We start from the raw sequence: 18,699 nt of genomic DNA, 5'->3' as shown, positions 1-18,699 counted from the left end.
TCCCGATGGAGAAATGTGACTTGCCACACCAGAGAATGTGTCTTCTCTGCTCTGGAGTCCAGGGTCTGCTTTAAACCACTGTGTCCAATGCACTTGGTGATGTATGGCTTGGACAACTTCGCATTATGAGCTTCAGCATCCGCTGACCCCCTCCATCAATTTACCTGGCCTAACACTTTGTAGCTGAGTTGCTGTCCTTCCCAAACACTTCCATTTTTCTTATGATACAGCTGACTATGGAATATTCAGAGGTGAGGAATTGGAACTCACTGAGCTCTTAAGAGCGAACCACTCTTTTGCCAATGTTTTTTAGTACAGTCTGCATGCCTGGATGCTTGATTTTATACAACTGTGACCATGGAAATTATTTGATTACCTGATTCTAATTAATGAGGTGGGTGAGTGTCAACAATATACTGTAGTTATATACCTTTAGATGATAATTTTCTGTCTAATTTGATTTTTTTTCTTTCTTTGTATATAATTGAAACCCTTAAGCTTTTTTAACCTTAAGCTTTTTTAACCTGCTTTTCTAGTAATGACATCCACCTCTCCAGTGAGAGGTTTTGGCCTTATCTCCTAATTGGTCTTCCCTACCAGACGGCACATTGAGGAATTGCCTCATCTGTAAATCACCATCTTTTTCATGATGCATCATTATCTTCATGTATTTGTTAGACCATGTAATGGACTAGCAAATAATAATATGGTCTCAAAAGGTCTGTCAGAATATGACCTCCATTGAATTCAATTCACAAGTCTATAATCAATATGAGAGAATATTATCTGCCCATGTAACAGAATTACTCACATTGATATTATCCAACAAAAAACAATCCAGGTATAAAAAAATAAATAAAAAATTGTATCTCTAATGGGTTTTTGATATTTTCAAAAGTGACAATATTCTAATTATAAAGTAAGAATAAAGAAAATATATCACCTGTTATATTTTTAATTAATAGTCTTTCTTAAAGATAATGAAGTAGATTGATGTTTTCATTTTGCTGCCATCTGATTAAAAAGTTATTTAATAAAAAAATGAGTTTGGTTTTCTAACAATTAATTGGTTTCAAATAATCTTGTTTTTGATGAGCCTCTGTTATTAATGGTGGAGCTAGGCTATCAAAGTGAACTTAATAATTGGCAGTCAAAAGAAAAAGCTTTGGAATTAATTTAGAGAATTCTGGAAATGAGAGAAATGTTTTAACTGAAAAGCATTTTATTTAAGTTGTTTTGCAGATTTGTCAAAAGATTTGAATGGTCCCAGTTGATAGGGAGAGTAGGTAAAGTATCTATAATTGCATTAAGTACGAACAGGATCTGCATGCAGAGCAACTGAACTGTTCCGCCAATACTTAATGCATCAAACTATTGATTTGTTTTCCTGTTTTGCTTTTTGAGGGGGTTTCTTTTCTTTCTGAATTATGGTGAATATATTTTTAGTGTTGGCTTGTTTTACATTCATGTTATTTTACTACTTTCTTGATGGAACTACAAACAGTACTCATGCAACTTAATCTGAGTTCAGATACATCTATAAAAAGCTTCATGATACATCTCACAATCTCACTATATGTTCTGTCGTGACCACCTAAGCCAAGTTTATTACTGTGACCATAACCTTTTGAAGAAAATCCAATCCTTTTTAGTTTCCTTACAAAGTTAGGAAGTGTTCAAAGTCATCTCAAATAAACTATATGTTGGTTACACACTTCTTGTTTGGACAATGAGTATGCTCAGTCCTTCTGGACCTCCTTTAATTCACTATGACCCTCTTAGTCTAACTTGTTTAGAATTAAATGAATTTCCTTGGATACTTAACTTGTGTTTCTACTGTAATTTGCAGCTGTCCGAAGAAAAGACTTCGCCAACATGACCAGCTTGTTACATCTGACACTGTCTAGAAACACCATTAGTCAGATCCTTCCTTCAGCATTCAGTGATCTACGGAGACTGAGAGCACTCCATCTGGACTCCAACAGATTAACTGTAATCAAGGTAAAATTGACTGAAAAACAAAAATTTTTTAACGCAGTCAACTTATATGAATGTCTTAATTAAAGGGGCCTAATTGTATACTTGTATTTTATGACCAGGATGACCATTTCAAAGGTCTGACCAACCTTCGCCATTTGATCTTGGCCAGTAACCAGCTGCACTCCATATCTCCTCATGCCTTTGATGACTTTGTTTCTACTCTGGAGGATCTTGATCTAAGTTATAACAACCTTGACCAGGTGCCCTGGGACACGATCGGGCGTCTTACAAATGTCAATACCTTGAATATGGATCATAACCTTATAGAGAATGTGCCCCAGGGAGTATTCACCAATCTTCACAAACTTGCAAGGTTAGTAAATTATCTAATGAAGTGAATTAGAATATGTTTTGTAGTGTTTTAATGTAAGTGTTTGGCTCTTCTTTCCCTTTCCTTTCTCAGACTGGACATGACTTCTAACAAACTGAAGAAAATTCCCCCTGATCCATTGTTCTTGAGAATCCCAGTTTACGCTAAGTCTAAAGGCTCCCCTCTTTCTTCCCTTGTGTTGAGTTTTGGTGGTAACCCACTTCATTGCAACTGTGAACTTTTGTGGTTAAGGAGATTAACTAGAGAGGATGACCTAGAGACATGTGCCTCCCCTCCGGATCTGAGCGCCAAGTACTTTTGGACAATACCTGAAGAGGTTGGAACTTTCACCTGTTTGTGTACAACAAAATATGTACATTAATTTAAGATGTCCTCACATTTCATCTCTGATTTTACTTTTAGGAATTTATTTGTGACCCACCAGTTCTGACTCGAAAGTCACCCCATACTGTTGCTATGGAAGGGCAGCCTGCAAGTCTAAAATGCAAAGCAAATGGTGACCCAGAGCCTGAGGTGCACTGGATAAGCCCTGAAGGCCGACTTATATCAAATGGCTCCAGGTATTTATCTGATGTATATTTCTTTTTATTATGTCATTTTTCATATATTTGCAAATATGTTTCTTAAAGCTTTTTTTGACTGATAAACATAGATTAATATATCAACAACAAAAGAAGCCAAATGACCCCCATTCCACATGGGTGGACCCCTTCGTCTGTTCCAATTTGCTCTTTTTTTGAAAAACAAAAACAAGGCTTTGGTGGGCTACTGTGTATTCCTGACATTTTGATTGAAAAAGCTTCCTGGATGGGAAGCAAAACATCTTCAAACTTGGAAACAAAATCCAGTGGATTGTTTTTAATATTTATATTGGAATGCCTATGACCTGGATGTTTGAGATCCTTCACCAGCTCAATATATCGTTGCTTAAATGGTACATTTTCTCGTCTTTTCTATTTTAAAGGGTGTATAAGAGAAGTTGGCCTATTTATCACATTATTTCTATTTCTCAGAATACAAAATAGTAAATAACTGGCTAGGAATCCCTCCACCATGATCAATTTATACCTTACTAGAAAAATAGTTAATTTAGCATTCCTCATTTACATTTCATTGTTTTAAAAAAATTTTCTTAAGTTTTTCAAAAAGTAAAAATAATATCTCTAACCGTGGAAGACCATACAACTGAAGGAAAGTTCACTTATTCAAGGTAACTGTGACTGCTGATAAAAACCAATTAATTGATTTCAAATACATTTACCCAGCTCGCATTCTGACTGCCAGTGAACACTACAGATGATAAGGTCAAAATCTCCTCAACCATGAAAACTTTGGGTGGCTAATTTGCTTTGGAATTCTGCATGTTATTATGAAAATCTACTTTAAAACCACTACCAGTATTTAAAACTGTAAGCTTCTATCAAAGCTTTTGATGGTGTCATTTTAAATTAAAATGAGAACTCAGGATGCCACACAGTGAAATGATGCATCAGGCTGTTTCTGGATGTGGTGAGGAAAGGTACTGGCAGTAAAGGCTTGCATTAGCATCAGGCACTGAAACAAAAAAATAGCCATATATAAAATGGCATATTGGTAGGGTAACTCTCATTAGGTAGTTTATGTGTTTCAGATGTGATATATCTCATTTACTATTTTAACAAATACCGTAATGAATTTTGGGCAAATGAAGTTTTCTTGCTCCCAATAATAAGTGATCATAACTCATCATTGGGAGCAAAGATACAAAGACAACAATTATAAAGCCAACAAAGGCCACCTTTCAAGATGTTTACCGTACTGTGTGTTAACGTGTATACATATATGGTGTCAGACCTTTTTTTTTTTTGGACAATTTCTAACTTCCTAGAAGGCTGTATTTAGCTAGTAACATAGGTCAGGCTCTACGAAAAAAGTAATAATGATAAAAAACATGAATTATTCTAACTCTTAAAAATAAAAGCACTCTTCTGTTTTAATGCAATTTGCATATGTTCTAATTGATGTATAATGAAAGAAATGTTTTTAATTCATAAAATTGAACTCACAATAATAACATTGCCTTTAAACAAGTTGAAAGAGGGCAACATTTTGTGTTTAAGGCACACTTGAATGCGTTTTTAGTTAACATAGCAAATACATTGTATCCCTGAATGACATTAAAGGGAAAAAGCAACGGATTTTGCGGATCTCCATAAATCAGGTCTATCATTGGGTTTTATTTAAATATCCATTAAGGTGCCCTGAACTCTTGTTAAATTGATTATCTGTAGGTTCAAACAACATAGGAATGTCCAGCCATTACCTCATTTAGAGAGCAAGGTTATCCGACCCAGTGATTAAAATATTTTTGAGGAAAACATGTATCTACCCTAGTGAAAAGAAATGAGAACATTTTAAAAAGGTTTGCTGAATTTTGTGTCCATCATCATTGTAAACAGTTAAATTAGTCCTGTGATAATTTATATACGAGTTCTTTAGGAAGAAACCATTACTCCAAAAGCCATCTAATAGAGTCAGATTATAACATGCATGGGAGCTGCCAAAATTTAAACAAAACAAGTTCCCTCATTACTCTTGCATGTAGAACAGAAACAAATTGCAAGCTAACCTTTACCAATAAATGGCTTTATTAAATCTATGTGTATACAACATTGCAATAAAAGTTGTCTAAGTGTAAGTTTTTTTAATAGAGTACTGAACTACTGGTTTTAGTCAATAAGTCTGTCATCTACATTTATTTATGTTGCAGAACTTTAGTTTTCCCAAATGGAAGCCTGGATATCAACGTTACTTCCCTGAAGGATTCTGGAAACTTCACTTGCATTGCCTCAAATGCTGCAGGTGAATCAACAGGAAGGGTGGAGTTAATTGTCACAGCAGTGCCTCATCTTGCAAACAGCACAAGCCGCAGTCGAGATCCTTCTTCTGAGCCTGCACCCTCTGACATTCTGACCTCCTCCAAAGTTGCAATGCCTAACAACGAGACAAGAGGGGCTGACAGGAGGGTATCATTGGTGGAGCTGACTGGAAACTCTGCCCTGATTAGATGGAGCAGCCAAACTCCTACATCTGGAGTAAGAATGTTCCAGGTCCAGTACAACAGCTCGGGAGATGATGCACTGGTTTACAGGTACGTTTATCAGCCCTGACTATTAATGATTTTCAAATATGATAAGATTCTCTTTCATGAATTTTTGAAAAGTTATGCATTTTATGAAGTTGTGTACCTGTTGTCCAAAATAGCTTAGTTGTTGCTCTGCTGCTGAGGCAGATGACTGTTAGGTGGAGATGTTTGTGAACAAAGACAACTGAAATGATGTGAGCACTGCTTAAAAGATGTATAAATATAATTGTTTTCCCTTTACGTAGGACTAAATTTTAAAATGTTCTCAACTGAATATTATCAAACAGTTGTTTTATTGTTAGATCTGTTAGCAGATACTTACAGGTTTTCCAAATATTTAATGTTGTAAAATGAAAGCATAAAATGTTCTCATTGTACAAACCATGATGCCATAGTGACTTTGCTGACTCAGTCCCCCTTAGGAGGTGAGGAAGATCTACCAGACCATTTCACCAGAGACTGTGACTTTAAAATGTCACACATAATTCCATTAAGCTAGTGGTAAGAAGAAAGATATATTTACTTTAGTAGATCTGTTGGACATATCTGCTGATTTCTAAGCAAGATTTTAACGATTGGCTATTTCTGTGCTCCTAGTAAAGCTATTCTGTTCTCAAAATCCAATCTATTGCAAATCCAGGCTTCAATAAAAGCGATAAAAGACCAAAGTGACATATAAAAGGGATACAACACAAACGCAAAGTTTGTTTGGTCTTAAAAGCCAATTATTGTACAAGTTAAATGAATAGGTCTGATAAGTTCCTTTTTATTCTTTAGTTAAATTGTGTTACTAGTTGATTATCAATAGGGTGTAAAGCAGTTTTTGCTCACTCTAACCATTTTTTATATTCGTGAAGAATAGTCTTCTTCAATTTTTATTTATATTATAATATGGATTCTTACGGGTACAAAAAAAAGAAAGACTCCATGAAAAGAACATTTGCTTTGCTATGTTGTTTTTTTCTTCAACATATTGTGTATATGAAACATGCATCAGCCTTCATTTTGTAGCTGCTCATAATAAGCTAAATAACATTTGATGGTATATGGTTGTCATATTCATTCATTTCTTGATGTCACAGATGTTTTTTGGTGGAAACTTTGTGACATTAAGCAAATTCTTAATACTTATTAAAAGATAATAAAAGCACTTGTTTTAGGAATTCTAAGCGGTGACACTTACTGTGCCGAACAGGATATGATGGAAAGTAGTTAATCATAAATTCTTCTTTTCTCCATCTTGAAAAATGTACTGAAAAGTTGGATTGATAGATTAATTTATTAGGGGAAACTATGTTTTTTAGGGCTTTTATGCACATTTTTGCAAAAAGTGCTATTAAATATAGAGGATGATGCATGTGTTATGGATGTTTAGAAACTGTTTGGCAGTATTTTCTTGTGGTCATACTTGATCACAAAAGGTTATCTCATGGTTACGTGGATTATGTTTAATGAAAGATCAAACAGTTTTAACATCCATTAGAGAGCATTAACGCTGCATTAGCTCAGTTCTCAGAAAAAGGAAAATGAAACGGTCCTGAGTATGTGTACATGTGCGCACTTCCGCTCTTCAGCTTTCCTTGCTCAATATCCATTAAAAGGGGTGAGTTGCAAGGCCATGAAAACAGAAGAGGTTGGTGAGGAGATCTGAAATGAAGGTTTATGAGGCATATATGTAAGGCTAAAGGCTAATGTTTGGATCACATATGATATAAAAACTCATCTTGAAAGTAGAGGCTGTTTTAAGTTAACGTATTTCTTTATCTATGCATGGGTTAGTTAGGTTACATTTTTCAAGAAATGTATTATTTAATCTAATCCTTTCCGCATATATCTTTGATATATATTGACTATTTAAAAATATGTGCAATAATCAAAACAACAACAAAAAGGGCTCATTTATGCGAAAGGTGGAAAATGACACTGACTGCATTTACTTTGTGTGTAAAACTTTAAAATATGGTTAAATCAGGTTTCATCATGAATACAACAGAAGCAATTTATGTCTAAATTAGTCAAACAGTAGCTTCTAGATCATAGTACTTTAAAAACTATTATTTATTACCTTCCGTGTCCCTGTTATTTATTTATTTTTTAAAGAAGCAGCTTAAATTAGAACAAGTTGCCGGTTCACAGAGACTATCAATTATTCTGAGATGCTCTGGGAGGTCTAGATCATATAAAACAGTCTCTGCTTTAATCTGCATGTCATGCCTTCTTTACTATTAATGGTATAAGAGCTGTTAGTGTGTGTTTCTGCTCATTTTTTTCATCTGAAAGTATAAAGTGTTAATGTGTCTAATATCAACTCATGATCTCATGATCCTTTTCATTACACAATTAGTGTTGCTAAATAAAGAACTAAATGATTGAATAAAGGCATCATTTGAGGTAATAGTAGCTTAACTATTTTTAAGCACTGTGTATATTGCAGTTTATTAAACAGATTAGGACATGTGTGAATATAAGGGGGAATAAAATGGAAAATGTTAAAACATTGTACAAAATCCTTTTATGATTTTGGAAATATGTTTTTTTATAAGTCCTCCACTGCCTTTGCATCAGTTAACCTCTAATTGTTCTAATCAACTTAAAATATGAGATTTTTTTTCAATAACCTTTTTGATTTCAGTTAAAAGGTCATCTTTAATCATATATCAACATAATTACAACACCCTTTAGTAAATTGATAAATGAAGACCATGCAGAACGTTAAATCTGATTTATTGATGCTCACACACTGATAGTATCTGTAACTATATAAGGTCAGTTAAGTTAGCAATAAAAGGGTGACCTGATGGCTTAAAAGACATGGTGGTCCTCAGTACAGTCTAGAGAATAATCAGACTTGACAATGTAGAAATCTGCCAATTAGGACATCCTGTTTGAGGAGCAAAATGAATGTATCAGCTTACATGTGCTGCCATATTGCCTAATGCAGTGCAGTAGCTTTTAAACACATTAAATTACTTTCTGAAAGTTATAAAGATATCTTTGTAAACCTTTGTTTGCATATATGCCAAGTCACGATAGGCTATATACATTAGAACACAAATAAAACTATATAGATCTAACAAAGATTTCCACTTTCTTCTTTGTGAGCTCCTTGACAAGGAGACAAACTATTATCTTAGTGAAGAGATGTAAATGATAAGAATAAAGAAAAAAGGAGGGTTATTAGCTGATTAGACTGGTTTCGGGAATGTTTAAAACATGATCAGACTCTTGCAAAATACATTAAAATATTTCAACCCCCCTTTTTTATTATGCTTTAAATTATTTTCATTTGCATGTTGCTATGGTTATATGCCACAATGCTCCTTGTACTTTTCATCTCTTTGATATTAATATGCACTCACCTTTGCATTTTATTGTTATTGCCACCTTGCATAAAGCAGCTTGATCTGGCAAAACAACAATACACAAAGATTGGCATGTTATGCTGCCTAAATGAGGTAGAATTTCTAAGATTATTTAAACACTAATGTTTTAAAATTGCATATCAACAGTATCACACATACTTCATAGATTTGATTAGCCTTAATGTTTCACAAATATGCTTGATTTTTTTGTCTTTTTTTTAAACACCTGCATGTGGATTCAGTAAAAACCAATGATTTAGTTGTATTATTGTCACTCTTCCATAATTTTTATGCTAGTTTTGGGGTAATTAAAAAGCCTAAATCATGCAAATTAAACTTTTTTGAGCTTTTAATTGTGGTATAATGTTCTTCTTATAAAAATCATGCACATTGGTATTTCGCTTAACTCATGCATCTCTGAGTGATCTTTATGAATTATTCTCTGAGTAGCAGCCCTTCCCTCTTCTGTGAAAATGAGCAGATGAGGAATATCTATTAGAAGTACCCCCTTTAGAAAGTACCTACCATGACCACGCTGCACCTGCTCTGTAAACAAACGCCCACTTTCTCCCTTCAGGGAGATGTGATGTGAGGCAGAGTGAGATGATTCCATCTTGAAGTTGAAACAAAGGGGCTATTTTGGTTGCCAATGTTCACAGGACAGCACTTTTTTATGTAAATATATATATATATATATGTGTGTGTGTCTCTATGTCCAAAAAATCATCTTTTTGGTTTTGGAGTTTGTTCAGCCTTTAGAAGTAGTGATTAATGGTGATGGCAGATTTAGAGTGGCTGCTTCACTTTTAAGGCAAGTGTTTTTCTTAAGGCTAGAAATAAAAACACTTTAATACTCCATACTGCAAAAGGTATTATTTCATCATATGTATGTCTATAGTTAACTTTGAAAGGTGTAAAAAAGCCCAAATAATAGCTCCTTGAATCCAACCTAGTTTGAGTCATTCTTTTGATGTTGGACAGACATTTGTCTTAAGATGACTTTGGTTTATAGTATGTTTAGACGGGTCAGTGGTGTGGTAGTTTAAATCTTTGACTTCAATTCAAGGGGATTCAGGGGTTCAAATCCCTTTTGTAGCAGAAAAGGCAAAACTGTAAAAGCTTAAAAGCTCTGCAAAGTACTGTATGTGTCCAGGTTGTAGTGACTTGTTGACCCTTTAATAATAGAGCAGCCGAAAAGTCACCTCTTTAGTCAGCTCAGTGAGTACAAGCCTGAAATCTAGTAAAAAATCAGAGTAAAACTGAAATCTAAGTAAAACAGGAATCAAACCTGCTGCCAAGTATGTTTTGATTAAAGTAGCTGCTTTGAAAAACAAATTGTTTGTGGATAAACTCTGTAGACTAGGCATTGTTACTTTTTACCCTTATGGGACTGTTAAATAATAAAAAATGGTTATAGTAGGTCTATGACCTGCTAAGAAATCCTAATCTAAAGACAGGCACTTTTTTGTGTCAGTAGGTAACTTTTTATCAGAGACCCCAAAAGTCACATGTGGAATTTCCCTAGGGCCCATCTTAGAGCCCCTTTAATACAATATTCAGAGGCTCCTCCTAACTCCAATTTTAATAAACAACACCATGAGCTACCATAAATATGCAAACACGTATGTTACACGTACAGTAGGTATACATTACAATGCGACTAGGCGACCAAAATTCTATTTCATCATTGGGTAAAAGCATAAACGAAGTAAAAACTTGAATGTATCAAAAATGCCTTTGTCTGAAGCAAAACAATACTGAAGTAATAATAATTATTGGACCAAATTCAGTGTGTTCAAATGTTAGCACACAGGTTCAGCTAATAAAGTCTAAACCCATACATATAGACAGGAGCAAATTTGGCCTTATACCACCTAACAAACATCTCCCGGATTAAAGCAATAATGTCTCAGAAGGATCTTGAAAATGTATTCATGCATTAAATTTAGTAGCATTGATTACTGCAAAGGTGTCTTCACAGGAGTCTGAAAAAAGAAAAAAAAAATAATAATCATAAAGCAGCAGTTATTCCAGAATGCGGCTTCCTGCTTCTTCACCAAAACTAAGAAGGTGGAGAACATCTTCCCAGTCCTTACATTGGCTCCCCTTATCTTGGAGAATATGCGTATTCTCTTAGATATTTCTGTTTGTCTTTGAATCACTGGATGGCTTAGCACCAAGTAATGTTACAGAGTTATTGTCAATGTAACCACTTCCAGACTTCTCAGGTATTCTGACTCAATCTATTAATTTTAACCAGAACCGGAGCCAAATATTGAGAAGCAGCATTTAGGCCTTATGCTCCTGTAATGTGAAATAATCTCCCAGAAAGATCTGAAAGTACTAAAACCTTAAGTTACTTTTAATTCCAGATGGAAGATGTATTCATTCCATCTATGCATAAATAGGTTTTCAGACCAACTTGGCTTTCATTACTTTTCTTTTTTGTATTTCTTTCATTATTTTTGCTGCTTTTATGCCGCTTCAATATACTTTTCTTTTTCTGTCTTTTCACATACAGCACTTTGAAATGTTTGGCCTCTGACGTGCTATATAAATCATTTTGCCTTGCCTCGTCAACGGTCATAGTTACGATCCCTGATTAGCAAGGTTATGTTTGTCAGTTTACTTCACAGTTTTGAGAAATTATATAGATGTCCTTTTCAATGTGTTTTAATAGGAACATCTAGGCTACCTTTAATACAAAGTCTACTATTAGTATCGTTTCAGGTTTGTCTATATTAGGGGAACTTGGTTATCTATTTAGATGTTTTGCATCATTCCAAAATTTTATCCTGTCGTTTTTTTCTATTTCTGAATAAACACATTTAAAACCTGTAAAGCTGAAGCAGGTGGAGACTGAAAGATCCAATTCATTTAAAGTAGGTTATGACATTCAACTTTCTTTCTTATGGCTGCCTTTGGGGTACCTAGAAGAAATGAACAAAATATCTGGTACTAAAGAAGAGCTTGGTGTGGTGCAACCCCAAACTTTTTTTCATCCAAAGGCATATTTGATATGTTTTATATTTTCATTTATATTTGAAAGAAATCTGCATATCATAAATATTACACCCTTCTGAATAAAGGTAAAAGCCTATGTTGACATATTACTGCAATCTAATATTTCGCTTGCTGAGGTGTTATTGATGTCTTCAGTGTCATTTTGATAAATCATCTTTTGCATGAGCTCAGCGTCTTTAAGGTTGGAAACCTCCTTACCATCACTCTAAACTTTTTCTCCTGTCAGAAGTGTTATGTTAGATACATATGGACTCTTGTTTGGCTACCATAAACCATTAATATTACTAAAGGTTGGAATATAGATTTGAGGGAGGAAATGGTGGAAATATTTTGGCAAGAAAAGTTATTGAATATGTTTTTTTTTTTTATATATCCATTTTATTTTTATTTATTTATTTTTTTTAACAACTAAGTGCATTTTTTTTATTGTGTATTATACCATCAACTTGTTACAGAATGTAGAAACAAATTAACCTTTAAGGGTTACGTCCATCTGACACATTTACATGAAACTATGTCTATTAATATATCTATGAATAAAATTATAATTTGAATTTTTTATTAATATTAAAGTTATTAATCTTACACAAATTACAGTAAAAGGCTCAAAATAACACAGTTACACTGCAAGTATAGCTGTAGGTCTTTGAATTTGGAGGAAAACATTTGCTCTTTGGCTTTCTTTTTTTTCATTTTACCAATGTTTTCATCTACAACAGTTGGTGTGTGTGTCTGTTCATAATCATGTTTTCAGAACTTGGCTGTTACAGAGTAATATATGACTATAGATATATTACAGGTTCCACTGTACTACATTTAAAGTATTGTAATGCCGTTATAATCTAACTGCAATGACTTATCAGTCCACTAATAACACACCCATGTTCATGAATGCTTGTGTGAACTTATCCACACTGACTGGCAGCAATGTGGAGTCACTTTGCTTTAGGTCATTGTCATTTAATTAAATAATTCACTGGATGTGTACTAATGAGCTTAAGGAGCTAGAGACAAATGACTGCCCACACATGCACACTCACGCACACATGCATACGATGATATGCACATTTGTGCATTTCTGGCACCTGCTGTCTTTGTGGCAATTAGACGCAGAACTAATGAGTCAGATCAGAGAAGTGTAGTTCAAAGACATTGACTATGTGGTGTGTTTAGTCATGTCTCTTTCCACATCTGCAAACTTCAATACAGACTTTTTTCTGTATGAGCGAAATCTACCACTACTGTTTCTTGCAGATTCTATATTTTATGACACATAAAACCAATCTACCACTGTTTTACATTTTTTTGTAGGTACTGTACCTTTTTTAAATTACATATTTTTATTTCACACCATGAGTTTATAATTTCTTTCCCCTGCTTGAATCTGGGTAGCATTGTCACCAGAATGTTTCTTTGTATCATGGCCCATAATCCACTTATTTGGTTTCTTGTTGCCATTTTCATCAGTGTCCCAAATCAATGCTTAATTATACCGTGACAACTGCCCCCATCTCAAGTCTCTGCTTTCACAACCTCTTTTCCCCTATTACACACTCACCCCTCCACGCAAGCTTCAGATCTTGGACACAGGAAAAGTAATTAAAAAGATTTGTGACACCCAGTTAGCAAGGGAATGTGGGGGAGGAGAGGAGTGATGGCAGAAAGGAGGAAGGAGAGTAAAAAAAGAGGCAGCATAGGAATAGAGGGGGCGAGTATGGAAGGATTGAAGCATTAGAGGAGGAGACTGTGGGGCAGAAGAGGGGAGGAGCGGAGCAAACGAGAAACTGGAGAGGATAAGGAAAAGAGATAAGAAGGGATTTGCTACGGTAGATAGGGATCAGATATGAGAACTGCTGGATGGATTGCAGTAAGCGCAAACAAATTCCTCATCAATGATTGAATTCCCCTCTTGTACTTGCATGCATACAGTTTTCCTCATGCTCCATCATGGCACTTAACTTAGTAATCCTTATGTAGCAGTAGTAGTAAGAAAATACAACTCCCTGAAAACATTATAAGTGTATTAAGTTATTTTTTTCATAAAATGTACAACCTATTGATAATATATGGAATTATATATTGTATATATAAGGTAAAGTGTTTAAAGTGCATTTTTTTTTCTCCTCCAATATATTTTATTAAATTTTCTGGGGGGTTTTTGATACTTTTTTTACTTCAATGTTTTATAAAATTCTATTTGAAGTCTATCAAGACCTGGCATTTTACCGCTATCCATATGCTGGCTATTACTTTAGATAGATTTTTTGTTGAGAATTATCAAGAGTTTTTTTTCTCCTCTTCTAAAATGGTTTTGAATTTTAATTGATTAAGAAATATGGCTTGTGTTTCTTCATTTCCACAATTTTCAGATTTATACAAGGTTTTGTAGAAATTTCTAAAGTCTTCATTTTTTTTTGAGGGTCTGGTGTTAAAACGCACAATTTTTTTTTTTTATGTAAATGTTTGCTCTTATCGCTTTTCTATATACATACATATATATATATATACATACATATATATATTATTGTATATATTTATTTACATTGATCATTTATCTGTGTCTGGTTACTGGATTATATTAGGCAACTTATTCCTCTGATGACTGGCAGTCTGAAGCCTTAAACTCTCTAGACGTGATGTATATTGCATACTTTTTATGAAAAATGAAAGATTTCTGGCAGCTCTCTTTCATCTCTATTTTTCATTGTTTGTATTTGTGAGTAAAGATTAAGCTGTTACTCAGTAGAAAATGACAGAACTGCTTCTTTTGTTTTACAGTTTCCTATTTTCAAGACACCCATCAATTGTAATAATATATGCAATACTGAAAAGGGCTGGGATATCAAATGCAACAGAATACAGGGTCACAAGATATGCCAAGAATCTTTCAGTAGAGAGTGTATACATGATGCTACAGTTTAAAAACAGACCAGAGCTGAAGGAGTAAAACTAATGAGAAGCACTGCAGTGTTTTGGAGTGTATTCTTCATCAAATTGATTTTAAAGCTAAACTACTGCTAAAATTTCTTAGCAGTTTTCTAATTCTAACTACCATAAAGTGTCTCTTTTTTAACACCAATGAATTGAGCCAGGAACAAGAACTGCAATCATCGGGATCTAAGGATCGCCTTATTGAGGCAATCAATCACTGTGTTATGAACAGGATATCGTAAGTGCTATTATTTTGATCTGCCCAGTGTAAGAAAAAAAACAAGAAAAGACAGCCCTAACACTGAAAAAGTCAGACTGGTAGTCCTATCAGAAAACCACAAGCTTGGAACTTTTCGCTGTTTATTTTGTTGTTGATTTTGATTAGAGATCTGCTGATAAGGATTATAAAGCAGAGCTTGTTTATAAAAACATTAGGTTAATTATATTGGGAATCTATTTTTTTATACTGTAATTAATAATAGAATGTGTGCAGTAAAACTACTTTCCTGCTCAGAGATGCTTCACAAAAACTCAGAATAAAACCCTGAGAGGGTCAAACGTTATTTGGATAGGAAGTTTACAGGGAAGTAGCTTCAAGTTGATTCTGTGGTTGCCAAATATAAAACTGGTTCAATTGAAGAATCCCTTGAAAAACAGAAGGCTTTAGCAAAACTCATCAAACGTTTTAATGGAAAGCCTGTTTCGATCTCCTGCACAAAAATGTTAAGCCGTGCAAAGGCTTTAGAAAAAAAAAAAAAAAAAAGAAAACTATGATTTTGTTTATCTTTCTGAAGCTGCGTCATTTTGTATTTTTTGTTGTCATAATTTGATATAAAAATATGTCAGGTCAGGGTGGAGCTGAAAGGGTGCCAGGGGTGATCATGGCCCAGTCTCAATAGTACAGAAGAGTAGTCATTTGTATTTAATCAGTATAAGCTTCTAAAGATACATTAAGGTTTCTCCTCATCACCCTGCAATAACTTTATATCATTGATCTTGTGATGCCAATATTTTCTTTTGTAGAAGCCTGGATAACTAGTGCAGATTATTATTCATTTCCAGTCTTGTTAAGCCTTATCCTATTATCAGCAATCAACTGTGGTGGGCCTGGGGTTTAAGGATTGGGGGCAAAATCCAGAGAATTAGTGCAGATTTAATCCATTGTAGCTGTAAACAGCTTTAGAACAGGGTGGTGATATACTACCCCTTGTTGTTGGTATTGAAAAGAACATTATTAGTACTCATTGCAAAATATCAGCAGTAAGATAATTTTTCGCGTTTTTTCCCTGACAATCACCTCATACTTCCAAAGGCTCCATATCCAAACATAGCTGGTTAAACAGCTGTGCTAGGGAGAAAAATCCAACCCAATCTGACCCACAAACAGCAAAGAAATACTGCAACAAACTATAAGTTGACAAAGACATATCCTATTAAAACAGATTAACAAGACCTTGTAGCTACAAATAATTATGATTGAATGGTTGGGGTTTAAGTTTTTAATACTGAGGAAAACAAAATCTGTGATAACCTCTTAAAGCAATGGTTCTGAGTACTGTTCCTTACAGTTTTTTTTAGAATAAGTTCTACAAACAAGTTCATTATTTTCCTGTAGCTCCTTGTTAAAATGGTGGGTTTTTCTCTGTTATTTTATTATAAACACGTTTAAACCACATCAGGGGAATCATTCCAACCTTGACAAATTCCACCCTGCATGGTAAAATTGCTGAATTGGAAATGCTTGCTAAATAGCCTTTCAGAGTTTTGAAGTTCAATAACTCAGTTAGAGGAAGAGCTCTCCTGTATTGCAAGGTTTAGCATTATCATAAAAAAATGCTTTGTGTGTGTGCACTCTGCTGCTGTTGTTTTACTTGGAACAAGGACATTTGAATTTATAATTAGAAGCATGTCAATTTGCAGGTCATGTGAAACACATTTTACAACAGTGGTATTGATTGATGTTATGCTCTGCGGACGTGTAAGATATTGTTCCTTCCCTATTGGGAAACACTTGAAACACTAAACCTGCTCTCTCTCTGTCTTTCTCTCTCTTTCCTTGCTTGCTTTCTTCTCTTTTAATGTCTATTTTACTGAACTTAGGTTTCCTCAGTGTATGGCTTTACGTGGATTTATGTTTTTTTAGCATAAGATATTTGTAAGCTTTTATTTATTAAGTTAAAAAAAACTATCAACATCTGATGTTTTTTAGAGTTCCATTTTCTATTGTATTTATAATTGTCTATTTTAGTGATTAATAAACATCCATCCATCCATCCATCCATCCATCCATCCATCCATCCATCCATCCATCCATCCATCCATCCATCCATCCATCCATCCATCCATCCATCCATCCATCCATCCATCCATCCATCCATCCATCCATCTATAGGCAAGAGGCAGGGTGCACCCTGGACAGGTCGCCAGTCTGTTGCAGGGCAACACAGAGACACATAAAGACACACAACAATATACACCCACACTTACACCTGGGGACAATTTTAGAGAAGCCAATTAACCTAACAGTCATGATTTTGGACTGTTGGAGGAAGCCGGAGTACCCAGAGAGAACCCATGCATGCACGGGTAGAACATGCAAACTCTATGCAGATAGACCACTTCAGTTGAAAGATAGATAGATAGATGTACTTTATTTATCCCAAGCTGGGAAATTGCAGAAAGTGCTTGCACATAATCTATTAGGTTACTAACCTGGTCTTAATGTCCAGTTCTGGTCAAGAAGTAGAGGTAGATCCCAGATAGTGGGCTGCCAACCCAGTGCAGCAGTTACTGCTCAGATAGATTCAGGAGTATCAGAGGTCAGAGGACCTATGCCAAGAATGGTCAGAACCTTGACGACCAACCTGAGCCATAGAGCAAAGCCAAAGTTGAGGTTGGGGACATGGCCGATAGTCAGAGCCAGGGTAACAGAGAGCCGAAAGACAATCCAGAATGGATCCAGTCGGTACACAACGGGCAGAGATCAAGCAGGTTTTCAGGTCAGGGGGGAAGTCGGAAGGCGGGTCAGGAAATCAGAATCAGGGAGACTCAGAAGTTGAGAGACAGACAGGTCATGATTAGGAAGTCAGAACTAAGAATGCCAGAATAAGTCTCACTAATGGCTTGAAATAATCTGGCACTAATGACTGGTCTGAAGGCTGGTTATATAGTGGTTAATGCAGGTGGAGCAGATGAGCAACTAAAAAAAAATGGGGCGAAGTTAATGGTGTGGGTGAAAAGAATGATCCGGCCAGGCATTAGTGCTGAGGTCATGACATTTAGAGGTAGTCTACCATTCTATATCAGATACAATTACTTATGTGATTACATATAATTACAGCTGATGGGCTGAATAAAATATGTGGTCTTTTTTTTCTCAGAGATAAGGTGTTTACAGAGTTTTCAGTTGGATAAACAACAACAACATCCCCTTAGTTGGTCATACTCCTGACTTGTATAGTTGGAACCTTTTGAGTTATCCCAAGTCTGACATATTGCTGCACACATGTAGATAGTGATGGGCTTTATGGATTCTAAAGTAAGCACTTCTGAAAATTTAGTAGTTTGTTAAACTGGTAGGACCAATGTTGTCTATATATATGTGCTAAGTTTCTAGCATTAAAAGAACTGACATTTATGGACTTGCAACCACTGCTTGTGTGGTACATGTCAGCCCTTTACATAAGCTTGTATCTTTATTGTAACTTGATTAATATGATTACAGGGCATCACTAATCTTATTTAAGTAAAAATCTTTGGCGGTGTGTAGCTTTAACCTTCTTTTACCTAAAGTGAAAGAGGTACAGACAGTTTTTTTTTTTCATTAAAATTAGTATTCTCTTTATACATATACCCCGTTTACACTACCCTTAAAAAACTGAGCCGAG

General features: G+C 34.9%; 1 protein-coding gene across 2 annotated transcripts in view; it reads left to right on the top strand.

Moving 5' to 3' along the window:
- LOC107091915 (leucine-rich repeat and fibronectin type III domain-containing protein 1-like protein) overlaps positions 1–18,699 on the top strand; it is a 224,769-nt gene that overhangs the window by 122,992 nt on the left and 83,078 nt on the right. For both annotated transcript variants that reach the window (XM_015386143.1, XM_015386142.1), the window contains exons 4-8: positions 1,850–2,001; positions 2,100–2,353; positions 2,444–2,687; positions 2,774–2,931; positions 5,121–5,501. In XM_015386143.1, coding sequence (XP_015241629.1) covers positions 1,850–2,001; positions 2,100–2,353; positions 2,444–2,687; positions 2,774–2,931; positions 5,121–5,501 — 1,189 coding nt within the window. The remainder of the gene's footprint in view (positions 1–1,849; positions 2,002–2,099; positions 2,354–2,443; positions 2,688–2,773; positions 2,932–5,120; positions 5,502–18,699) is intronic.

Source organism: Cyprinodon variegatus, unplaced genomic scaffold (assembly GCF_000732505.1).
Source record: "Cyprinodon variegatus isolate N-32 unplaced genomic scaffold, C_variegatus-1.0 Scaffold357, whole genome shotgun sequence".
NCBI classification, from domain to species: domain Eukaryota; kingdom Metazoa; phylum Chordata; class Actinopteri; order Cyprinodontiformes; family Cyprinodontidae; genus Cyprinodon; species Cyprinodon variegatus.
Note: the sequence above shows the minus strand (reverse complement) of the source record. Positions and strands in the feature narration are given on the sequence as shown.